This window comes from Oncorhynchus clarkii, chromosome 1, assembly GCF_045791955.1.
Source record: "Oncorhynchus clarkii lewisi isolate Uvic-CL-2024 chromosome 1, UVic_Ocla_1.0, whole genome shotgun sequence".
NCBI lineage: Eukaryota > Metazoa > Chordata > Actinopteri > Salmoniformes > Salmonidae > Oncorhynchus > Oncorhynchus clarkii.
The window spans coordinates 33,205,078-33,231,531 of record NC_092147.1 but is presented as its reverse complement, the minus strand read 5'-3'; the positions used below and the strand labels follow the sequence as shown (position 1 = coordinate 33,231,531).

At 42.6% G+C, this 26,454-nt stretch overlaps 1 protein-coding gene across 16 annotated transcripts in view; it reads right to left on the bottom strand.

Annotated features, from left to right (window-relative positions):
* The window catches only part of LOC139406126 (C2 domain-containing protein 5-like), a 52,052-nt gene that overhangs the window by 10,662 nt on the left and 14,936 nt on the right, over nucleotides 1-26,454 (bottom strand). For 10 of the 16 annotated variants that reach the window (XM_071148608.1, XM_071148630.1, XM_071148637.1 and 7 more), the window contains exons 8-14: nucleotides 19,390-19,547; nucleotides 18,710-18,925; nucleotides 17,917-18,005; nucleotides 15,515-15,623; nucleotides 1,580-1,694; nucleotides 1,245-1,418; nucleotides 859-1,050 (exon numbers count right to left, since the gene is read on the bottom strand). In XM_071148608.1, coding sequence (XP_071004709.1) covers nucleotides 859-1,050; nucleotides 1,245-1,418; nucleotides 1,580-1,694; nucleotides 15,515-15,623; nucleotides 17,917-18,005; nucleotides 18,710-18,925; nucleotides 19,390-19,547 — 1,053 coding nt within the window. The remainder of the gene's footprint in view (nucleotides 1-858; nucleotides 1,051-1,244; nucleotides 1,419-1,579; nucleotides 1,695-15,514; nucleotides 15,624-17,916; nucleotides 18,006-18,709; nucleotides 18,926-19,389; nucleotides 19,548-26,454) is intronic. The other 6 variants (XM_071148713.1, XM_071148690.1, XM_071148683.1 and 3 more) reach the window with 2 other exon arrangements.

Below are 26,454 nucleotides of genomic sequence, written 5' to 3'. Positions count from 1 at the left end.
GTACAATCCCTCCATCAGTGCTCAGACTGTCCGCAATAGGCTGAGAGAGGCTGGACTGAGGGCTTGTAGGGCTGTTGTAAGGCAGACATCACCGGCAAAAACATCGCCTATGGGCACAACCCCACCGTCGCTGGACCAGACAGGACTGGCAAAAAGTGCTCTTCACTGACGAGTCGCGGTTTTGTCTCACCGGGGGTGATAGTCAGATATGCGTTTATCGCCGAAGGAATGAGTGTTACACCGAGGCCTGTACTCTGGAGCGTGATCGTTTTGGAGGTGGAGGGTCCATCATGGTCTGGGACGGTGTGTCACAGCATCATCGGACGGAGCTTGTTGTCATTGCAGGCAATCTCAACGCTGTGCTTTACAGGGAAGATATCCTCCTCCCTCATGTGGTACCCTTCCTGCAAGACAGGAATGTCAGTATTCTGCCATGGCCAGTGAAGAGCCCGGATCTCAATCCCATTGAGCAAGTCTGGAACCTGTTGGATTGGAGGGTGAGGGCTAGGGCCATTCCCCCCAGAAATGTCCGGGAACTTGCAGATGCCTTGGTGGAAGTGGGGTAACATCTCACAGTGAGATGGTAAATCTGGTGCAGTACTTAATGCAGCTGGTGGCCACACCAGATACTGACTGTTACATTTTGACCCCCCCTTTGTTCTCGGACACATTATTGAATTTCTGTTAGTCACATGTCTGTGAAACTTGTTCAGTTTTTGACTCAGTTGTTGAATCTTGTTATGTTCATACAAACATTTACACGTTAAGTTTGCTGAAAATAAACGCAGTTGACGTTTCTCTTTTTGCTGAGTTTATTACCCACAGACAGGATATATGGTGGTAGTGTGTGTATGTTACCTGGCCTGTATGAGGCAGCCCTTCCCAGTAACCTCAGCCTCAGCAGGTAGGTCTATGGTAGTAAAGAGCACATCAGGGACCTTCTGTCTCCTACAGTGGTAGCAGTATGTAAGCTGAGCTGGGAACGGCATGTTGAACTCATCATACGGGATGTGAACAAACCCGCAGCTAGGGGGCGACGCATCCTCAAACCTGAAATACACACACACACGCAGTTCAGAAAAAATGCTAGAACACCATTTTTAAATTCAATTAATCCAATTAATTCAGAACACCCCTCTCCATTTAGAAGCAATCAATGACTAGGTTAGTCCAAAACCTCCTGGCCACTCAAATCTTTTCACACCTACACTAACACCCATCCAGCAGTGTGTGTGTGTTCCTACCCCAGCCAGGTTGAGCTAACTTCCCCCTCGCCCCTCTCCGACCCCACCATGCCGGGGTGTGGTTGTCGTGATAACCTGTGGTCGCTGCCGCCGGTGTCCAGACAGCCCTCACGCATGAATCTGGGATTCAACATGGCCGCTGTGCCAGATGCAGACAGGATACACACCTCCTCACTGTGGGAACAGGAGGGAGGGGAGAGGGAGAAGAGAGGGTGGAGAGAGATGGTGGATAACTTTAGATCCACATAACTTTAGATAACTTTCTGTGCCTATAATGCACTAACAGACTTTGAAATACAACTTTGGTCTTTGTATTGTGTGTGTGTGCAGTGTACCAGATGCTGGTGCTCTCGCTGTATCCCACCACAGCGTGGCAACCCAGGGCTTTTGCATGAGACTTGATCTCCTGACGAATCTCCTCCCACCACGCGTCCCTCGTCTCCGGCTCGTCTGCAACACAAACACACATAATGTCATACACAGACACATATACATAGCGACACAGACACACACACACACACTGGCTGGATACCTGACTGACTGTCTACCAGAAACTAGCGACAATCAGAAATTAGCTGACTATCAGAAACTAAAACCTATTAGAAACTAGAAGTATCGAAACTAGCGAATACCATTAAATAAGAAGCAACAGAGAATCAACTGACACTTTTTTTTTTGCTGATTGTGTTAAAATGGTGCATCATAGCAAGCAGGTACCACTTAACCAACTGTCAGTTCGTAACACAGTGAACATGATGTTGATGACGATGATGAACATAATGAAGGTGTTTAGTTAGTGTCTGGGCTGTTCTCATCTCATAGCATCATCTCCAGGCCAGCCACTCACAGGAAGACAGGAATGTAGGGTGGCGTCCCAACCCCCTACATCTCCTTAACTTCATTCCCATAAAGTATTGTGTTCAGTAGTTCACACCAAAGCTAAAAAAAATATATATGTAAAAAAAAACTGAAATTAATAGGAGTATTCTTATTGGACAAGTGCCTTCCTGTTTCAAAACATTATCTACAGTTTTTGAGGCTCCTGAACAAGACCCTGGCCTCACATAAGGCCAGGCAAGGAGGAGAAGAGGCCCTTCTCAGAGCCTTCATCATACTCAAATGAGGGACACCTGGTGGAGGCTGAACCATGGTCCTTAATAATAACCATGGGTCCACTCTGTACCTCCTGGGAGAGGCCACATGCTCAAAGAGAGATAGAGACGATAGAGAGGGAAGAAGGGAGAGAGAAAGAGGAAAATGGAGACACGGGGAGGAAGGAAGGATGTGAGATGGATGGATAAATGGCTCAGGCATAACAGACCCAGAGCAGAGCCCTCTCTAAAAGAAGCAGCATGTCTCACAGGTACGCTCACATCCACACGCATGGGCAGAGGAGGGCCATATTCATTCATCACAGATCTTGAACCAACACAGCCCCGTCTCTAACTACACTACCCTGTGTCTCACACTCCCTCCATTCCTGTACCCCCCTCCATCCTCTTGTCTCTTCCCCCCTCCCAGCATGAATACGGCCCAGTGAATCCAGGGATGATGCACATACCCAGTCTGTCTCAGTTTTAACCTGGACAGGCTTCTTAGAGGAGCATTACTGAAGCGCAGGGAGAACTTTAGGGATGCAATGTGTCACACACTGCTGTAGCAGCTTGGGATGGTGGGCTAGCCAAGGGGGAAGGACTGGGGGGGGGGGACTTAGCGCATGCTCAGCACACACACATACACAGACTAGGAGAGAGGAGGATGGCAGCTCAGTGAAAGAAACAGAGCTTTAGTTTAGAGTTGTAACTAGATGCTTGCAGACACCCATATTTGTGTGCCTGGGTGGGTGGGTGGGTGTGTTTCAGTGAGCTGCCATGTCTCCAGTGTGTGAGACCAGTAGGAGGAGGGAGGTACCTGCAGCGACACTATTCCAGTCTAGCAGTTTGTAAGAGCGCGTGTTACCCAACACTGGGCCAGAACAACACACACCAGTAGTACAGAAAGAGAGAGGAAAAAGAGAAGATACACCACAGTAATTGCAAAGACACAGACCACTGAGTCAATACCAGAGTCTAGCAGAGAGAGAGAGAAAGAGAAAGAAGCGAGAACAAGGTAGAGAGAAAAGCAGATATGGTGAGAAGAATGATCAAAGATATGCTGTGGAATTAGACAAGCAGGGAGAGAGGTAAAGGCTAAAGAGAGGAGAGAAAGAGAAGAGGCATTCACTAGCAGATCTCTCTACAGTCTAAGGCAGGGGTATCAAACATACGGAGGGGGACCAATCCAGCCCGCCGGTAGTTTGAGTAATAAAACATTAATACACACACACGGAGTAAACAAAAAATTAAGAACACCTGCTCTTTTCATGACATAAATCCAGGTGAAGGCTATGATCCTTACTGATGTCCCTTAATAATGTTCCCTTAAAGGGTAGAGCGAATGCCTGGTACACTCCGGAAATATCAGAAGTCATTCATAAAATAAATGATGACTGGAACACAGGCTTTAGGCCTGGACTGGCAAGTTATTAAACTGAGGAATCCTTGTGTAAGACAAATCAGAAAGGCTAAACATGATTATTATGTTACAGCCTTTTCGGATTGTAATGGGAACACGGCTAAATTGTGGAAAACTGTCAAATCCCTGAAGGGTTCCACTTCCTCCTCTCTGCCACAACAAATTCATTTACTTTTAAAAAATGCTGTCATTTTATTTCAGCGGGCTCTCTTTTGGAAAGAACTTCTAAGCCTATTCATAATTATATTGGGCTGGATGTTGATAGGGGAAACGTGCTAAATGATCAGAGAAATTATAGTCAAAGCTTTTCTTTTAGGCTATTTACCGAAAAATATGTAATGGAAGCTTTGCAAGCAATAGAGAAGACATCCACGGGGCCCAACTAACCGGATCCCGGTCTGCTTAAGTGTGCAGCACCCATCATTGTTGGCTTAATAAACACAATTTTTATTTAAACACTGGTATCAGGAAATATTCCAAAAGCATGGAAATCAGCTCGTGCTGCCATTCCTTAAGGGCAGGGATAGTAGTGATCGTAACAATTATCACCCCATTTCAAGGCATCCTTGTCTAGCTACGATTCTTGAATCATTGGTAAATGTACAAATTTGATCTTTATCTGACAAATGTATTGTGAATGTAAATAAAATCAGGCTTTAGGCCTGGGCATAGCACCATTACTGTTACCATTTTAGTTATTAATGATCTTGTCCATGCTTTTGACACGAAAATGAAATGTGCTGCTTTGTTTGTGGACCTGTCAAAAGCTTTTGATACTGTTGATACTGCTATTTCATTGTTGTCCTCAATAGGCCGGAGCCCTGACGCCTGTTCATGGTTAGCTAGCTAGCGAACGTTACAGATGTAACCCATTTGCATTCTCATAAACCCTACCTGCGGGTTAGCTTCAGCTACCTAGCAGATTCATACTACAGCTATGACAATGTTTGTATTGGATGGTGGTAGTATGAGTTGGGATTATGCCGGTTCATTGTTAGCTAGCTAGCTACAGTACATGTCTAAACAAAACACTTAGCCAGATGATTACATGGCCCATCAAGTTAGCCAGGTGTATCTGGGGGTGATTAAGGCCATCTATTGTATTTCATGAACGTGTACACGTCTAGACAGTAGTGACCCATCCACTTAACTAGATGTGGCTGGGGTTGGTTACAACATTTCCTTCACATGACCCATCAATTTAGACAAGCTTGTCAGGTAACCGTCATGTAAAAATGATAAAATAGTTTTATCTGGACACTATTTTTGATATTGCTATTATGTAAGTAACCATTTAAAAGGTACTATTTACACCTTCTGTATCCTGTGCATGTGACACATCAACTTTTTATTTGATATAGTGTGTGTTTACCAGAGACTAATTTCAGTCAGATAAGGATATAGGCCAAGGACTAGATACTGTATTTTTACCAGGAGTTTTTCCTTAATGTTGGTTACTACTTTCACCGCTTTTAGTTTTGAAATCTTTGGTTGTTTACTAAACTAAACACTATGTTTAGCAAATGGCCTCACATGTAAATCTTTAAAAAGAGATCGGAGGGCCTAAGGCTTAAGAGGGTGTGAACAATGCTGAATGTAGACAAAGGGGTTATAAGTTTATCAACTTTCAAAGCAGAATTACTTTTCCATTGTTCTTCAACTGCAGTGTATGAAATACCATTTTCTAGCTGAGTCTCTACTTTAATCCAATGTGAAAAACACATTTTCAAATTTTACAACATAAGACCGAATCGAGGCGGTCAGTCACATACGCAGATGATACTACTATGTATGCCCAAACTGTGGCCACAAAGTTCGGAGCTAAGTTCGAAACTAAGGGGCCTAGCCAGAACCATGAAAAACAGCCCCAGAGTATTATTCCTCCTCCACCAAACATTACAGTTGGCACTATTCATAGGGGCAGGTAGCGTTCTCCTGGCATCCGCCAAACCCAGATATGTCCGTCAGATGGTGAAGCATGATTCATCACTCCAGAGAAGGCGTTTCCACTGCTTCAGAGTCCAATGGCGGCGAGTTTTACACCACTCCAACCGAAGCTTGGCATTGTGGATGGTGATCTTAGGCTTGTGTGCGTGCGGCCATGGTAACCCATTTCACGAAGCTCCTGACGAACAGTTCTTGTGCCGACGTTGCTTCCAGAGGCAGTTTGGAACTCGCTAGTGAGTGTTGCAACTAGAGTTGCATATTTTAGGTAATATTCAGAGGTCAAAACATACCGTGGGAATTAACGGTAATATATGGGAAAGAATATTAATACCATTTAAGATGTTTTTTTTTGCAATGGATATATTTATCATATCATATGGAGAAATAAACCTTTCACCTTATCATAAGTAGACATAATTGCAAATGATTAAATCCTTCCAATAGAAATCTTAAAAAACAATTTAGTTACGAATTGAACTTCAATTAAATGATTTGACTCTTCACATGGGATGATTTTATTTAAAATATATATATATATTTTACCTTTAAATAGGCAAGTCCGTTAAGAACAAATTCTTATTTTCAATGACGGCCTAGGAACAGTGGGTTAACTGCCTGTTCAGGGGCAGAACGACAGATTTTTACCTTGTCAGCTCAGGGATTCGATCTTGCAACTTCTCGGTTACTAGTCCAACGCTCTAACCACTAGGCTACCTGCCGCCCCGATTTCACTGAATAACAAGCCTGGTTACGACGAACCCAGGGTCTCTGGTGGCACAGCTGGCGCTGCAGTACAGCTGTGGCATGTATGGGCTTCAGGCAGAAGTCTAAGCTTTTTGATGTATTTCAGAACTGCAGTTTCCAGTGTAGTGGGCAGGGCAGTACAGATTTCTTCTCTTACATCTGCAAGCAGAGTCTGAGCATCAGCCAGGATGGCATTGTCTCCCTCAATCCGTGCAATGGCTACTGCTATAGGTAATTTTTTTTAATGAAATAATCTCCAAAATATCGTTATATATATAGCCTACTCGCTGTGGACGACTATTTCAGCACCGTTTCACACTGCTCTGAGTCGAGCATGGAGAAACTAACATGTTCAATTATATTCCATGATATTCTTAAAATATGTGTTGACTGAATATAACCTGTTGGGGCTAGGGGGCAGCATTTTCACTTTTAGATGAAAGGCGTGCCCAGAGTAAACTGCTTCCTACTCTTTCCCAGATGGGAATATAAGCATATTATTACTACTGGTGGATAGAAAACACCCTGAAGTTTCTAAAACTGTTTGAATTATGTATGTGAGTATAACAGAACTCATATGGCAGACAAAAACATGAGAAGAAATCCAAACAGGAAGTGAGAACTCGATTTTGAAAACAGTGCCATTTGATGTCCATTTTAGATATGGATGTGCATGCACTTCCTAGGGCTTCCCCAAGATGTCACTGTCTTTAGATTCTGGTTGTATGATTCTACTATAAAGGAGGGGCTCATAGCTCTTTGAGTGAGTGGTCTGGCAGAAAGCCTCGGTCTCATTGCGCGCGGTCACGAGAGAGTGTTCTTCCGTTCCAATGCATTTCTTCAGACAATGAAATTCTCCGGTTGGAACCTTATTGCTGATTAATGTTTAAAACATCCTAAATATGGATTGCATACGTCATTTGACTTGTTTCTACGACCTGTAACAGAACTTTTTGAGTTTTTGTCTGGAGGAACTGCTCGTGCTTTTTGAGGATTGAATGCTGGGCTGAACAAGCTATCAACAAGTGGCTAAATGATGGGCTTTATGGAAATTTATGAAACAAATCAGTCATTTATTGTCAAACTGGAATTCCTGGAACTGCCTTCTGATGAAGATATTCAAAAGTAAGTGAATATTTAGTGTTTTTTGTAGCTTCAGTTGACGCCAAAATGGCGGCTATTTCTTTGGGTTCTGAGAGCCGTTCTCAGATTATTATTTTTCCGTAAAGTGTTTTTGAAATCAGACACAGCGGATGCATAGAGGATACGTTTATCTTTAATTCTGTGAATTACACTTGCATCATTTATCAATGTTTTTTGTGAGTATTTCTGCAAAATCACCAGATGTTTTGGAATCAAAACATTACTGCACGTAACACGCCAATGTAAACTGAGATTTTTTTATATATATGCACATTATCGAACAAAACACACAATACATGTATACATGATGTCCTATGAGTGTCATCCGATGGAGATAATCAAAGGTTAGTGATTCATTTTATCTATATTTCTGCTTTTGTGACTCTATCCTTGGCTGTGAAAAATGTCTGTGTGTTTTTGAATTTGGTGGTGATCTAACATAAATATATGTTGTGTTTTCACTGTAAAGCATTTTAAAAATCGGACGCGATGGGTAGATTAACAAGATGTTTATCTTTAATTTGTTGTATTGGACTTGTTAATGTGTGAAAGTTAAATATTTATAAAGAATATTATGGCCTTTATTCAGATTCCAATCGCCAACTTTCATATTTTTATTTAATGAAATAATCTCCAAAATATCGTTCTTTTTAGCCTACCCGCTGTGGACGACTATTTCAGCACCGTCGAGCATGGAGAAACTAACATGTTCAATTATATTCCATGACATTCTTAAGATATGTGTTGACTGAATATAAGCAAGTGATGTCTGCTAAATAATCAAGTTGATGGCACAGTCATATAGCCTTGGCACCTACATACATCTGCGTGTGGGTGACCTCATGCAACCGCAAAATGTTGGATAAAGCATATACTGTACAGAACTGTATTTCTTCAGCATCTTTATGCTTTCGTTAATAAAATAATGATATAAATACTTTCAAAATGCAGATGTTTATTTCTTTATGGATCCATAACGAATTACTATGGGAATAAATATCACTGAATGACAGATATATTAGAACAAAGTAGGCTAATGAAGGTAAACAAATGGTTGCTTACTGGAGAATACTCTTTCAAACACACACAGTCACGTTGTGCATCACCATTATGGCTATTAGCATGTAGCAGGACAATAGACTTGCCTAGGAGGTGGGTAGGGGGAAAATTCTATCGTCAAATGTAAAACTTAAGTTAGGTTGGCTATATCACAACCGGCCGTGATAGGTTACAATTTCAGTTTAATCGACCAGTAAAGACAAAAAAAATAATACAACAAAAAGTATTATTAATTATTATTATTAATCACATCCAACTGTGATTGGGAGTGCCATAGGGCGGCGACACAATTGGCCCAGCGTTTCTCTCCCTCTAAAAACAGAAATACATGTTTTGGCCTTTACAAATACTATTATGGCCTTATTCAGATTACAAATCACTCGCTTTTGTTTTTTTGAAAACAAAATCATCTCCAAAATATCATTATATATATTATCAAGTTGATGGCACAGTCCTATAGCCCGGCACCTACATAAAGCTGAGTCACTCACTCATCCACTGCTTTGGATCAAAATAAATAAGTACCAACATTCTTAGTCTTTAATAAAGAAATGTTTTGGTTATCCTGACCTGGACACCATGTTCAGTATTATAATATCCCATTATGGGCTGTTAGCAGGATAACATACCTTAACTTCTTGACTCTACCCATCCCTTTAGCGGGATAATTTTCGTCAGCAACCGCTGAATAGCATAGCGCAACAGTCAAATAATATTACAAAAAAATATTCATATTCATGAAATCACAAGTGCAATATTGCAAAACACAGTTTAGCCTTTTGTTAATTCACCTGTCGTCTCAGATTTTGAAATGATGCTTTACAGCGAAAGCAATCCAAGCGTTTGTGTAAGTTTATCAATAGCATAACATAACATTATGTACACTAAGCATTAAGTAGCTAGGTCACGAAAATCAGAAAAGCAATCAAATTAATTGTTTACCTTTGATGATCTTCAGATGTTTTCACTCACGAGACTTCAAGTTACACAACAAATGTTCCTTTTGTTCAATAAAGATTATTTTTATACCCAAAATACCTGTTCCAAAAAAGGTCCAGTTGCCAGGACCAAAAATACAAATTCCATCTAGACACCGTTGCCCTATAGGGCACAAAAAAACAATACATACCTTGACCTAAACACCAGCACCACAGGTAACTTCTACAAAGCTGTGAACAATCTGAGAGACAAGGCAAGAAGGGCCTTCAATGCCATCAAAAGAAACTAAATATTTGACATACCAATTAGGATCTGGCTAAAAATACTTGAATCAGTTATAGAACCCATTGCCCTTTATGGTTGTGAGGTCTGGGGTGCGCTCACTAACCAAGAACTCACAAAATGGGACAAACACCAAATTGAGACTGCATGCAGAATTTTGCAAAAATATCCTCTGTGTACAACATAAAACACCAAATAATGCATGCAGAGCAGAATTAGGCCGATACGCGCAAATGACAAAATCCAGAAAAGAGCTACTAAATTCTACAACCACCTAAAGGGAAGCGATTTCCAAACCTTTCATTAAAAAAAGCCATCACCTACAGAGATTAACCTGGAGAAGAGTCCCCTAAGCAAGCTGGTCCTTGGGCTCTGTTCACAAACACAAACACACCCCACAGAGCCCCAGGACAGCAACACATTTAGACCCAACCAAATCATGAGAAAACAAAAAGATAATTACTAGACACATTGGAAATAATTTACAAAAAGAGCAAACTAGAATGCTATTTGGCCCTAAACAGAGAGTACACAGTGGCAGAATACCTGACCACTGTGACTGACCCAAACTTAAATAAAGCTTTGACTATGTACAGACTCAGTGAGCATAGCCTTGCTATTGAGAAAGGCCGCCGTAGGCAGAACTGGCTCTCAAGAGAAGACAGGCTATGTGCACACTGCCCACAAATGAGGTGGAAACTAAGCTGCACTTCCTAACTTCCGGCCAAATGTATGACCATATTAGAGACACCTATTTCCCTCAGATTACACAGACCCACAAAGAATTTGAAAACAAACCTGGTTTTGAGAAACTCCCATAACTACTGGGTGAAATACCACAGTGTGCCATCACAGCAGCAATATTTGTGACCTGTTGCCACAAGAAAAGGGCAACCAATGAAGAACAAACACCATTGTAAATACAACCCATATTTATGTTTATTTATTTTCCCTTTTGTACTTTAACCAGTTGCACATCGTTACAACACTGTATATATACATAATATGACATTTGAAATGTCTTTATTCTTTTGGAAATTCTGTGAGTGTAATGTTTACTCTTCATTTTTATTGTTTATTTCACTATTGTATATTATCTACTTCACTTGTTTTGGCAATGTTAACATACAGTATGTTTCCCATGCCAATAAAGCACCTTGAATTGAAAGAGAGAGAGAGAGACATAGGGTGGTGTTTAAGACTCACTACTACTGAAAATTTATTTTTCCCTACAGCTATATGTACAAACAGGTAACATATTGGTTTTTCTTAAATCGTTTGGTCAGAGCTCTATTCCACCTGAGGTTTTCCCAAAAACACTGTGGGCTAAAACACAGCATACTAATAACAAACTTGTTTTGAGGCAAGCCCAGCTACTCCCAACATGCGGGAAAATGTTTTGCTGCTGTGTTTTAGGCTGCCACATTGTAACCAATCATCAGATTTGGAATCCCATTTACTTTCTTAATTAAGCTTAGCGAAAGCTTTTTTATTTTCAAATGAGCTTGCCTTCTTTTACTTCATGCATTGTTCAGGCTAACAATTCAATTATTCTTCATTGTGCTTCACAAAGAGCATGACCTCAATAAAAAATGTTCCTCTTCCAAGGTATTAAAACATGTAGAGATTTGACACAGTGGCATTCCCTCTTATGGAGTCCTACTGCATATCTGGGAAGTGAATGCTTTATGGAGAGGGATAAAACCAGGTGGTGAAGCCGCAATGTTTCTCCACCTTACCTCAGGTATTGTTCTCATCCAATGTCAAGCCAATGGCAGCTGTATGGCTGTGCTGCGCTTGGTAGTTATCCACTTGAGAAAAGCAAATATTTAAGGTGGAGAAAAGTTTGTTTGTCGCGTTATGTTCAGAAATCCACAGGAAAGAGCGGTCACGACAACGCAGACGTATATTCCAAATAATATCCATAATGTCCACAGAAACATGTCAAACGTTTTTTATAATCAATCCTCAGGTTGTTTTTAAATGATTATTCGATAATATATCAAACGGGTGTGTAGGTTTTTCAAAAACACTGGGAGAAACAATGGCCGCCTTACTCTGTAGCGCAAAACTCACTCTGAGAGCCCCCACCTATCCACTTATGCAATGTGATCTTTCACGCTCATTTTTCAAAATAAAAGCCTGAAACTATATCTAAAGACTGTTGACACCTTAGGGAAGCCATAGAAAAAGGAATCTGGTTGATATCCCTATAAAATGGAGGATAGGCATTCATAGGAACAGAGAGGTTTCAAAATGAGGCACTTCCTGATTGGATTTTCCTCAGGTTTTCACCTGCAATATCAGTTCTGTTATACTCACAGACAATATTTTGACAGTTTTGAAAACTGTAGAGTGTTTTCTATCCTAATATGACAATTATATGCATTTTATAGTTTCTGGGGCTGAGAAATAGTCCGTTTCAAATGGGTACATTTGAGCCAAAAACAAAAATACTGCCCCCTACACGCAAAAGGTTAACCAACACCTCTCTTTATTTTGATACTTTGTGGATGGACCCATATGTAATTATTGGCGGCAACATGAGTCTCACTAGTGTTGAGTAATGTGCTGTTAAAAGCGGTGTAGGTCTTATTTATTTAAAGAGCATATTGAAGCAATAGGATTTGACGCAATAGTCAATAGTCACTGTGGTCAACTATTTTAGCAAGCATGGGGACTGGTCTTGAAAAATCCATTAGATTTTTATTTTCACTGAATCTGTTTAGGTATTGGTTAGACTACAATTATACAATTAGGGTGTGGAAATGTTATGCTCTTAGTACTGTAGCCTACTCCCGACCGTCACGTTGTATAGCGCCATATTTTCCGTTCCATCTAAAAACTCAACGGACACTGAAAGCTTAACGAAATGTATTCTTCCCAAAGGGTCAATACAGCTGCACTCAGACAAAGACATTTTCACACAAGCACTGATATTTAACTGTTCCTCATAGGCCGAGTCTCCTCCTACACATATGTACAAACACCATTCTTTACTGCTAGGCAGGACACTAAGTGATACGGGCCTCCTAAAGCCCAAAATACAACACACAACACAGCCAAGCCACAGCACACAGCCATGCACTACCAAACCTCAACACCAGGGACAGCAAACACCACACAGCACAGCGTAAGCTACTACACACACACACACACACACAACTACCACACGTGCACAACTATCAGCTCCCGGTTTAAGTCCTCTCTAACCACATATCTAGCAGTGTTTCCCCTGTATGACAGACTGAGACACACCCTTAAAAGGATAGTGTACGATTTTTTTTGTTGGTACTATTTCTCAATGCCAGGAACCCATATAATAGTAACTTAGAGCACCCCAAGAAAACATTCCCAAATGTCAAACTCCTAAATCAATTAGAATATTTTAACGTTATTCTAAAAGTTGGGTTTAAGGTTCTCTACAAATCAGCTCTAACTTCGGAAACAATCCCACAACGCCCTGCGGTCAGCGTCATACGGTGAATGAAAAACTTCTTAAAAGTGGGATAAATTTGTGTAAATGAGGTGGGCGCATCGGCAGTCTACTCATCAATCTGTGGGGCGCATTTCTTCCCTGAGAACTTCCATGGCTATCAACAATGGAAAGAGGACTTCAGAAAGAAGTTGCTTCTCAAAGTGGATGCTGTCCCTACAATTAACGTGACTTCTAACGCATCTCAAACAGTCAGCAGAGACTGCAAGCAGATACTGCAAGCATTATCACTGGCATGGAAGTGAACCAGGTAAATGAAAAAGCTAGCTAGCTTGCTACCTCTATGCTAAAGTTAGCTAGTTATAGAGCTACTGCATTTAGCTCATGTCTTCCATCTAAATAACACTTATAAAACAAACCAAATGTAAATGTCTGCCAGCTGTTGGTAGCCAACTGCTGATGCTGTCATATATTTTTATTCTAACCTTTATTTAACTAGGCAAGTCAGTTAAGAACAAATTCTTATTTACAGGGGACAGTGGCTTAACTGCCTATTTCAAGGGCGGAACGACAAATTTTTACCTTGCAGGCTCATGGATTCGATCCAGCAACCTTTCGGTTACTGGCCCAACGGTCTAACCACTAGGCTACCTGCCGCACCATAGATAGTACAAGCCTATGGGAAAGAGTAGTTTTCAAGGTGTTTCTGGGGGCTGCGAGATGCGGTAATTCTGTCGTTCTGTGGCAGTTTTTTTGATATAGCCTGCCAAGTGCGGGCTAAAATGAAATGTGACTCTTCGGCCATGAATCCGTTTGCGGATCGGGTGGCATTTCGGGTGAAGCCACAGAGCCATGTTTTCTTTGGCGGGGTGAATTGTGGATTTTGGTCTGTGGAAAAGTGTATTTTTTAATCTTACGATCAATGTGGTCACAGTTGCTTCTTGTTGAAAAGGCAGCAGATAACTTTCGCTTGCTATAGCTAGCTATCCTCCACCATTTCTGAATACATTCATGGATATTTTTTTCTAGCTGGCAAAATAAGTGAGCTAGATTTTGTTTGTGTACTGCCATATGTTGATAACATAGCTAAGTTTGACACTGGTATGGGCTAGTAAATATCCTAAATCTCGCTAGTTAGACGCAAGCTGAAACTGGGAGAGAGAGAATTCACTTTGTCACTTTCAGGGGTGTGAATATTTATATAAAGTAGATATTTCTATTTAATTTTCAATAAATGTATTAACATTTCTTAAAATATGTTTTCACTTTGTCATTATGGGGTATTGTACTTAAATGAATGAGAAAAAAAACATTGAATCAATTCTGAATTAAGGCTATAACAACATGTGGAATAAGTCAAGGAGAATGAATACTTTCTGAAGACACTGTAAATATCAGATGAAGTCCATTATTTGCTACCTGGACTTTAAGCCCTTTTTCTACTTACGCATGCCCCCAAATCCCCACCAGAGAGGATACCTGACGTGACACTTTCCTGACGTGACGATCCACTGTCGTACAGAGTAAGAGATGTGATCAAGTTACACTTGAAATTCACTATTGTTTGCCAGCGAAATATCTTATAACTTTAACCATCTTCAGCTCAGGGCTCCAGCTATGCATTTGCTCACTTGCTAGCTGGTGGCTAGCCAGCAAAATCTCTCTTCTTCTATTTTAGCCCAGAAATTCAAGTGTAACTTGATCACTTGTTGGTAACAGTAAAGACAACCAATCCCCTCCTGGTTCAAGAGCCCTGCTGTCTAATATTTGTTTCTGCAGCAAACCATTTGTGATAGTTGTAAAACTTTATGAGCTGGGGTGTCTGTCCTTGCATTAGTTTTTGTTCGCTTGCGCTTCTTAGCATTTAGCTAGCATCCACTATGGGAATTCGCTAGTACTTTGTTAGCGTTACTATTATTATTTATTTTTGCTTTTTACTTTTGGAAAAAAAAGCACCCCCTTCTGTACACTGCCAGCAATACCGTAAAACCCGATTTGGTACAGTAATAGTAATTAGGTATGAAAACCTGGATACCTCCCAATCCTAACTAACACACTCATCCCACGATGTGTGACACACCCCTCACCCACTGGGTGAGCGGGTCATGTCATAAACATGATCGAACTAGCCTGGAAACTACAGTGCAACATGTAATACAACATGTGTTTTCCTATAGCCAGGACGGTGCGTTCTTGTGGAACTCACCGGGGTTGTGTATGCGGTCAAGCAGCTTGACCGAGCGGGTGCTGACCACGCCCCCGACGTGAACCAAGAAGCCAGGGGGGAAACAGGTCAACGTGAAGATGGGGAACTCCTGAAAAGATACAAACCGGGTCAGTTACAGTAAAAGTCAGGAGTCAGGGTTCAAACCTGTCTCCAGGACATCTGTTTACTTGGGAAACAGTAGAATTAAGGATTGGCATGCTCAACCTTGTCTTCTTCAAACAATAACATGCAGGGTTGTAAGGGCATAAGATAGAAGAGAAAAACCCATACTGACTTATAGTCTCTGTCCACACATATATACAGTGCCTTCGGAAAGTATTCTGACCCCTTGACTTTCTCACATTTTGTTAGGTTACAGCCTTATTCTAAAATGAATTAGTTTTTTTTACTAATCAATCTACACACAATACCCCAAAATGACAAAGCAAAAACAGGTTTTTAGAAATGTCTTAAAAATTACATGAACATAAGTACTCAGACCCTTTGCTGAAGCACCTTTGGCAGTGATTACCACCTTGAGTCTTCTTGGGTATGACGCTACAAGCTTGGCACAACTGTATTTGGGGAGTTTCTCCCATTCTTCTCTGCAGATCTTCTCATGTTCTGTCAGATTGGATGGGTAGCATTGCTGCATAGCTATTTTCAGGTTTCTCCAAAGATGTTCGATCGGGTTCAAGTCCGGGTTTTGGCTGGGCCACTCAGACTTGTCCCGAAGTCACTCCTGCGTTGTCTTGGCTGTGTTCTCAGGGTTGTTGTCCTGTTGGAAGGTGAACCTTCGCCCCAGTCTGAGGTCCTGAGCGCTCTGGAGCAGGTTTTCATCAAGGATCTCTCTGTATTTTGCTATGTTCATCTTTCCCTCGATCCAGACTAGTCTGCCAGTCCCTGCCGCTGAAAGACATCCCCACAGCATGATACTCCCATCACCATGTTCCACCGTAGAGATGATGCCAGGTTTCCTCCAGACGTGACGCTTGGAATTCAGGCCAAAGAATTCAATCTTGGTTTCATCAGACCAGCGAATCTTGTTTCTCATGGTCTGAGAATCTTTAGATGCCTTTTGGCAAACTCCAAGTGGGATGTCATGTGCCTTTTACTGAAGAGTGTCTTCCATCTGGCCACTCTACCATAATGGCCTGATTTGGTAGAGTGCTGCAGAGATGGTTGTCCTGAAAGGTTTTTCCATCTCCCTAGAGGAACGCCAGAACTCTTTCAGAGTGACTTTCGCATTCTTGGTCACCTCCCTGACCAAGGCCCTCCTCCCCCGATTGCTCTGTTTGGCCGGGAGGCCAGCTCTAGGAAGACTCTTCGTTGTTCCAAGCTTCTTCCACTTAAGAATTATGGTGGCCACTGTCTTCTTGAGGACCTTCAATGCTGCAGAAATGTTTTGGTACCCTTCACCAGATCTGTGCAGACACAATCCTGTCTCGGGGCTCTATAGACAATTCCTACGACCTCATGGCTTGGTTTTTGCTCTGACATGCACTGTCAACTGTGGGACCTTATATAGACAGATGTGTGCCTTTACAAATCATGTCCAATCAATTGATTGGGGAGGTGAACAAGAACCGGATGGTCACTCTGACAGAGCTCCAGAGTTCCTCTGTGGAGATGGTTGTCCTTCTGGAAGGTTCTCCCATCAATGCTGCACTCCACCAAAGAGGAATTTATGGTAGAGTGGCCAGACGGAAGCCACTCCTCAGTAAAAGGCACGACAGCCTGCTTGGACTTTGCCAAAAGACATCTAAAGAACTCTCAATGGGAGAAACTCCCAAATACAGGTGTGCCAAGCTTGTAGTGTCATACCCAAGAAGACTTGAGGCTACAATCACTGCCAAAGGTACTTCAACAAAGTACTGAGTAAAGGTTCTGAATACTTATGCAAATATAAATATTTTTTCATATGTTTGCAAAAATATCTAAAAAACAGTTTTTGCTTCGTCATTATGGGGTAAATGTGTGTAGATTGATTAAGTAAAAAAGAATACATTTCAGAATCAGGCTGTAACGTAACAAAATTTGGAAAAAGTCAAGGTGTCTGAATAGTTTCCGAATGCACTGTAAGGAGAGGAAACCACTGTAAACTGTTGAGAAGCAGCCCAACTAAAGACTAAAACCCCTGAGCAGAACTCAGGCAGGAAAGAGGTTTGATAGAAGCATCCAGAATAAACACTGTGTGTGTGTGTGTGTGTGTGTGTGTCATACCCTGGTGTTTACAAATATACCAGAGGGTGAGGCTCCCTGAGAGGAAGGAGTGGTCAAGAAGATGGAGAGACGGAACATTATTCACTAACATAATCATACTTCACCCTCACAAACTCTTCACAATTCACCCTTTCACACAGCAAAATGCAGTGCAGTGTGTGTCCGGTGTGTGTGCTTACCCTCTGCTCCAGAGCTGATTGGGTATGTTGTCTGAGGAGGGTCTTCAGAGGCCCAGCCTCTTTTCCAACGCTGCCCCCACTCCCCATCCCTGATAGGACGAGAGAACAACACTTCACCAATCACATCGCTTCATCACAGAAAGCTGGCATTCGTCGACAACCACAAGTATGTAAGTAGCCTTGCAAGAGCCTTAGCTTGTGCAAGCTGGAACACCTCGAAAACCATGCAAATTCCAGATTAATAGTGTCCCTTAGACTACTAAACTAATATCTACATAGCATTTAACATACACCTTTGCTAATGACAACATTCCCATAAATCTACCTGTGAGGATAGAGAACATTCACATAGCTGCTTTATTATCCCCTCTGTACACTACTGCATACTACACCACCATAGAGACTTGCAAATGGGAGTGATTGTGGGGGGGCTGGACATGCCTTAAACCACACATTGGGGTAGAAAAACATGGGCAGGGGGTCACTCCAGGGCAGTTAGTATCGGGGCCAGAGACCAGCAAGGATGGACATTTCACCCAAGGTTAAGTGGGGTAAAGTTTGAGAGGAGCACATTTATGGCTGTTAGAGGTTGTAGATGCAGTTTGTAAAGGTGTTTTAGTGCTTCATGACTTCTGAACTCTGTGCCCTACCAAAGACTATAATAAAGGCTATTTAACTATAAGTGTAACAAGTGTTATAAGGGGTGTTGTTGGGCTTCATGACTCCTGCAGGAGTGTTATAGTTATAGTGTTATAGTGTTAAAGACAGTTATAGACCTTCATGACCGTCCTACCGGAGGCCGCCAGCATCAGCTCTTCACTGAATGATACAGTCTTTCTCAACACAGACCCCTCTGATTGGACAGAGGGGAGAGGGGGTGGGGTGTAGGCTCTGAGGGCAGACCCAATGCTGCACAGGATTAGCCCAGAGGAAGGAAGGGACGGGGAATCGAAGGAGAGGGTGGGGGAACTGGGACAGAGGAAGACCCCAGGACTAGACACAAACCTCTCTGCAGAGAAAGAGGTGAAGAGTGAGAGAAAGAGAGAGAGGCAGGAGGTAGGGAGACAGAAAACAAGGAGAAAACAAGAAGACAGCAAGAAAAGCAGAAAAGAAAGACAGTGGAGGAGAGTCACATGATTTGAAATCTGACAGGGGGAAAAAGGGAAATAAAACTCCTTTAGGAAGAAGGGAGTTGGGGAAGAGAGGAAGTGAGGGGAATCAAAGGGTGTATTTCCACCAGTAAGGGGAGCCATGTCCTGTCCTAGGGGAAGTGTGGGTTATTATGTGGTGAACACCAGAACTAGAACTATGGTCAACAGCTGCTGTCAGTGTGATTCTAACAAAATTACTTGAAATAAATCAATAAAACAATGAACTGGGATAGCAAAATAAACAACACAGTGAGTTTCTGAGTGGGGATGAGGAAAGGTGCAGAGAGGGGAGGAGAGGGTGAGGAGGCTGGTGAGGTCTTACCAATCCTGGGCGTCAGACTGAGGTCTGTGTCTGAGGAGGAGGACTGGCGACTGCATGGCTTGGATGGAGAGAAGGGAGGAGGAGAGGAGGAAGGAAGGGTTCTGAGAGGCGTGGGGGGGCCGGAGAGGGAATGGGGGGGGTCCTCACTTAACACAGGCCTGCCAGGAGAACACACACACCCATCAGTCAGTGTGGGTGTGGTGTGGAGAGATGTTTTGCTGACAGATGTATGTGAAGTGTGTGGAGTGCAAATTACTTGGCCGCGGAACAGAAAGCCAAGCACATGAAGCGTAAGCACAGCGTTTCCCTTAGATTAATTTAGCAGTGTGGGGGGGGGGGGCATTGCCACCACTCCAAAACATCTGACTAAAATAGGTGCTTCAACTAAGTACTTAGTAAAGGGTCTGAATTAATTGTCATCATTACATATATATATATATATTATATATAAATAAAAATCGGCCGATTAATCGGTATCAGCTTTTTTTGGTCCTCGAAATATCGGTATCGGCATTGAAAAAACATAAATCGGTCGACCTCTAGTCTGAATACTTATGTAAATGTAATATTTCAGTTTTTTTTTTATTAAAAAATACAATTAAAAATAACAGATTTTGCTCAGCCATTATGGAGTATTATGTGTAGATTGATGGGGGGGGGAACTAATCTATTTTAAAATAAGGCTGTAACGTAACAAAATGTGGAAAGAGTCAAGGGGTCTGAATAGTTAACTAACCTAAATGCACTGTATATTTTGTACCAGTCCAAAGTTTGGACACACCTACTCAATTAAGGGTTTTTCTAAATGTAGACTTCTACATTGTAGAACACTAATGAAGACATCAAAACCATGAAATAACACATATGGAATCATGTAGTACCAAAAATGTGTTAAACAAAACAAAATATATTTTGAATTTGAGATTCTTCAAAGTAGCCACCCTTTGCCTTGACAGCTTTGAACACTTAGCATTCTCTCAAGCAGCCTCATGAGGTAGTCACCTGGAATGCATGGATTTTTACAAATTATCTTTGAAAGACAGGGTCCTGAAAAAAGAGACGTTTCTTTTCTTGCTGAGATTACTAAAAGGACACCAATAATAAGAAGAGACTGGGTTGGGCCAAGAAACACGAGCAATATGCACATGAGATCAGTGGAAATCTGTCCTCTGGTCCGAAAAATCTCAAATTTGGACTTCGGGTTCCAACCGCCGTGTCTTGGTGAGACAGAGTAGGTGAACGGAAGATCTACACATGTGTGTATCCCACTGAAATGCATGGGGGGGGAGAAAGGTGTGATGGTGCTTTGCTGGTGACACTGTCTGTGATTTATTTAGAATTCAAGGCACACTTAACCAGCATGGCTACCACAGCATTCTGCAGCGATACGCCATCCCATCTGGTATGTGCTTAGTGGGACTACCATTTGTTTTCAACAGGACAATGACCCAACACACCTCCAGGCTGTGTAAGGGAAATTTGACCAAGAAGGAGAGTGATGGAGTGCTGCATTAGATGACCTGGCCTCCACAATCATCCGATCTCAACCCAATTGAGATGGTTTGGAATGAGTGACAAGGGAAAACATATGTGGGAACTCCTTCAAGACTGTGGGAAAAGCATTCCAGGTGAAGCTGGTTGAAAGAATGCCAAGTGTGTGAATATTATTATTTTTTAAATTAATTGAACCTTTATTTAACCTAGACAAGTCAATTCTTATTTACAATGATGGCCTACCCCGGCCAAACCCAGACGACGCTGGGCCAATTCTGCGCCCCCCTATGGGGCTCCCAATCCCGGCCGGTGGTGGTGATACAGCCTGGATCAAGGCAAAGGGTGGCTACTTTGAAGAATCTAAAATATATTTTGATTTGTTTAACACTTTTTTGGTGACTACATGACTCCATATGTGTTATTTCACTGTTTTGATGTCTCCACTATTATTCTACAATATAGAAAATAGTAAAAAAAAATAATAAAAGGAAAACCCTTGAATGGGTAGGTGTGTACAAACTTTTGAATCTGTGTGTGTGGGTGTGTGCGTGTAATATATATATATATATAAATAACATGTATTTTAAAAATGGGGGGTGTGTAAACTTTTCAGTGTAAACTTAAATGACTAAAACCAGATTAGGCAAATAGAAACCCGAAATTAATGATGTTGAGAGATAGATGGGAGGGGTTGAATGGAGCTAAAAGGTGGGACTAATAACAAGATAAACATTGTAAAACATACGGGATCTGTAAAATGTATATAGGTTAGGAACTTTTGTGAAATAGCACAGTTACAAATAGAAATCAAACTGGATGGAAAGAGGAAGGACTAAGAACAAACAAGAGAGAACTATTGTAAAGTAGACTGTCTGTAAAATGTGTATAAGATGTATAAATTGAAGGTAAAAGCAGAAGTGTTTATTAGTTTACTCCAATTGGGGGATCGGTGGTAGGGTTTGCGGGTAATAATAATAAAGGTATAGTCTTTAAAAAGTATGTATGTCTATATAGGTATGTGTATGTATTTATGTATGCATGTGTGTATGGATATATATATATAAGTTTACCAGAAAAATATATGAGGGATTGGAAATGATGCAGACAATTACATTGATGGAAGCAACATTCTTTCTGCAATATTAAGCTAATCCACCCCTTGGGGAAAAAAAAGAAGAAAAAAAACATCTGCTAACCTATGTGTATGAAACCAATCAAATTTGATGACTAGGAATATAGATATACCCTGATGAAGACAGCTTGGTAATTAAAAACGTTGGTAATTACATTTTTGCATCTGAGCTCCTAGAGTGTGCGGCTCTCTTTTATTTTCAAGTTTTCTATTCCGCTAGCCAGCACCTCATCTTAATAGATGTGTGTTTATTTTTCTTCTAGATGGGAATATAGATATACCGGTTGGTAAAAAAATTAATTTTAAAAACGTAGGGGCGTGGATCAGAAAACCAGTCAGTATCTGGTTTGACCACCATTTGCCTCATGCAGTGCGACATATCTCCTTCACATAGAGTTGATCAGGTTGTTGATTATGGCCTGTGGAATATTGTCCCACTCCTCTTCAATGGCTGTGCAAAGTTGCTGTATATTGACGGGAACTGGAACACGCCATTGTTCGAGTCGATCCAGAGCATCCCAAACATGCTCAATGCCTGCCTATACCATAACCCCACCGCCACCATGGGGCATTCTGTTCACATCAGCAAACCGCTCACCCACACAACGATACAGTTGAAACCGGGATTCAGTTGCCATTGAAGCATTTGCCCACTGAAGTCTGTTACGATGCCGAACTGCAGTTGGGTCAAGACCATGGTGAGGAGGAAAAGCACGCAGATGAGCTTCCCTGAGACTGTTTTTGACAGTTTGTGCAGAAATTCTTTAGTTGTACAAATCCACAATTTCATCAACTGTCCAGGTGGCTGGTCTCAGACGATCCCACAAGTGAAGAAGCAGGATGTAGAGGTTCTGGGCTAGTTACACTTGGTCTACGGAGGCCAGTTGGATGTACTGCCAAATTCTCTAAAACGAACATCCAATTCTCTGGCAACAGCTCTGGTGGACATTCCTGCAGTGAACATGCCATAATACGCTCCCTCAAAACTTTAGACATCTGTGGCATTGTGTTGTGTGACAAAACTAAACATTTTAGAGTGGCCTTTTATTGTCCCCAGCTCAAGGTTCACCTGTGTAATGAGCATGCCGTTTAATCAGTTTCTTGATATTCGACACCTTTCAGGTGGATGGATTATCTTGGCAAAGGAGAATTGCTCACTAACAGGGATGCAGACTTCCGGCGCCGACAGAGATGGCCGCCTCGCTTCGAGTTCCTAGGAAACTATGCAGTTTTTTGTTTTTTTACGTGTTATTTCTTACATTAGTACCCCAGGTCATCTTAGGTTTCATTACATACAGTCGAGAAGAACTACTGAATATAAGATCAGCGTCAACTCACCATCAGTACGACCAAGAATATGTTTTTCGCGACGCGGATCCTGTGTTCTGCCTTACAAACAGGACAACGGAGTGGATCCCATGCAGCGACCCAAAAAAACGACTCCGAAAAAGAGGGAAATGAGGCGGTCTTCTGGTCAGACTCCGGAGACGGGCACACCGTGCACCACTCCCTAGCATTCTTCTTGCCAATGTCCAGTCTCTTGACAACAAGGTTGATGAAATCCGTGCAAGGGTAGCATTCCAGAGGGACATCAGAGACTGTAACGTTCTTTGCTTCACGGAAACATGGCTCACTGGAGAGACGCTATCGGAGGCGGTGCAGCCAACGGGTTTCTCCACGCATCGCGCCGACAGAAACAAACATCTTTCTGGTAAGAAGAGGGGCGGGGGCGTATGCCTTATGGCTAACGTGACATGGTGTGATGAAAGAAACATACAGGAACTCAAATCCTTCTGTTCACCTGATTTAGAATTCCTCACAATCAAATGTAGACCGCATTATCTACCAAGAGAATTCTCTTCGATTATAATCACAGGCGTATATATCCCCCCCCAAGCAGACACATCGATGGCTCTGAACAAACTTTATTTAACTCTTTGCAAACTGGAAACCATTTATCCGGAGGCTGCATTCATTGTAGCTGGGGATTTTAACAAGGCTAATCTGAAAACAAGACTCCCTAAATTTTATCAGCATATCGATTGCGCAACCAGGGGTGGAAAGACCTTGGATCATTGTTACTCTAACTTCCGCGACGCATATAAGGCCCTGCCCCGCCCCCCTTTCGGAAAAGCTGACCACGACTCCATTTTGTTGATCCCTGCCTACAGACAGAAACTAAAACAAGAGGCTCCCACGCTGAGATCTGTCCAACGCTGGTCCGACCAAGCTGACTCCACACTCCAAGACTGCTTCCATCACGTGGACTGGGATATGTTTCGTATTGCGTCAGATAACAATATTGACGAATACGCTGATTCGGTGTGCGAGTTCATTAGAACGTGCGTTGAAGATGACGTTCCCATAGCAACGATTAAAACATTCCCTAACCAGAAACCGTGGATTGATGGCAGCATTCGCGTGAAACTGAAAGCGCAAACCACTGCTTTTAATCAGGGCAAGGTGTCTGGTAACATGACCGAATACAAACAGTGCAGCTATTCCCTCCGCAAGGCTATCAAACAAGCTAAGCGTCAGTAAAGAGACAAAGTAGAATCTCAATTCAACGGCTCAGACACAAGAGGCATGTGGCAGGGTCTACAGTCAATCACGGACTACAGGAAGAAATCCAGCCCAGTCACGGACCAGGATGTCTTGCTCCCAGGCAGACTAAATAACTTTTTTGCCCGCTTTGAGGACAATACAGTGCCACTGACACGGCCTGCAACGAAAACATGCGGTCTCTCCTTCACTGCAGCCGAGGTGAGTAAGACATTTAAACGTGTTAACCCTCGCAAGGCTGCAGGCCCAGACGGCATACCCAGCCGTGCCCTCAGAGCATGCGCAGACCAGCTGGCCGGTGTGTTTACGAACATATTCAATCAATCCCTATACCAGTCTGCTGTTCCCACATGCTTCAAGAGGGCCACCATTGTTCCTGTTCCCAAGAAAGCTAAGGTAACTGAGCTAAACGACTACCGCCCCGTAGCACTCACTTCCGTCATCATGAAGTGCTTTGAGAGACTAGTCAAGGACCATATCACCTCCACCCTACCTGACACCCTAGACCCACTCCAATTTGCTTACCGCCCAAATAGGTCCACAGACGATGCAATCTCAACCACACTGCACACTGCCCTAACCCATCTGGCCAAGAGGAATACCTATGTGAGAATGCTGTTCATTGACTACAGCTCGGCATTCAACACCATAGTACCCTCCAAGCTCGTCATCAAGCTCGAGACCCTGGGTCTCGACCCCGCCCTGTGCAACTGGGTACTGGACTTCCTGACGGGCCGCCCCCAGGTGGTGAGGGTAGGCAACAACATCTCCTCCCGCTGATCCTCAACACTGGGGCCCCACAAGGGTGCGTTCTGAGCCCTCTCCTGTACTCCCTGTTCACCCACGACTGCGTGGCTACGCACGCCTCCAACTCAATCATCAAGTTTGCGGACGACACAACAGTGGTAGGCTTGATTACCAACAACGACGAGACGGCCTACAGGGAGGAGGTGAGGGCCCTCGGAGTGTGGTGTCAGGAAAATAACCTCACACTCAACGTCAACAAAACTAAGGAGATGATTGTGGACTTCAGGAAACAGCAGAGGGAACACCCCCCTATCCACATCGATGGAACAGTAGTGGAGAGGGTAGCAAGTTTTAAGTTCCTCGGCATACACATCAAAGACAAACTGAATTGGTCCACTCGCACAGACAGCATTGTGAAGAAGGCGCAGCAGCGCCTCTTCAACCTCAGGAGGCTGAAGAAATTCGGCTTGTCACCAAAAGCACTCACAAACTTCTACAGATGCAAAATCGAGAGCATCCTGGCGGGCTGTATCACCGCCTGGTACGGCAACTGCTCCGCCCACAACCGTAAGGCTCTCCAGAGGGTAGTGAGGTCTGCACAACGCATCACCGGGGGCAAACTACCTGCCCTCCAGGACACGTTACAGGAAGGCCATAAAGATCATCAAGGACAACAACCACCCGAGCCACTGCCTGTTCACCCCGCTATCATCCAGAAGGCGAGGTCAGTACAGGTGCATCAAAGCTGGGACCGAGAGACTGAAAAACAGCTTCTATCTCAAGGCCATCAGACTGTTAAACAGCCACCACTAACATTGAGTGGCTGCTGCCAACACACTGACACTGACTCAACTCCAGCCACTTTAATAATGGGAATTGATGGGAAATGATGTAAATATATCACTAGCCACTTTAAACAATGCTACCTTATATAATGTTACTTACCCTACATTATTAATCTCATATGCATACGTATATACTGTACTCTATATCACCGACTGTATCCTTATGTAATACATGTATCACTAGCCACTTTAACTATGCCACTTTGTTTACATACTCATCTCATATGTATATACTGTACTCGATACCATCTACTGTATCTTGCCTATGCTGCTCTGTACCATCAC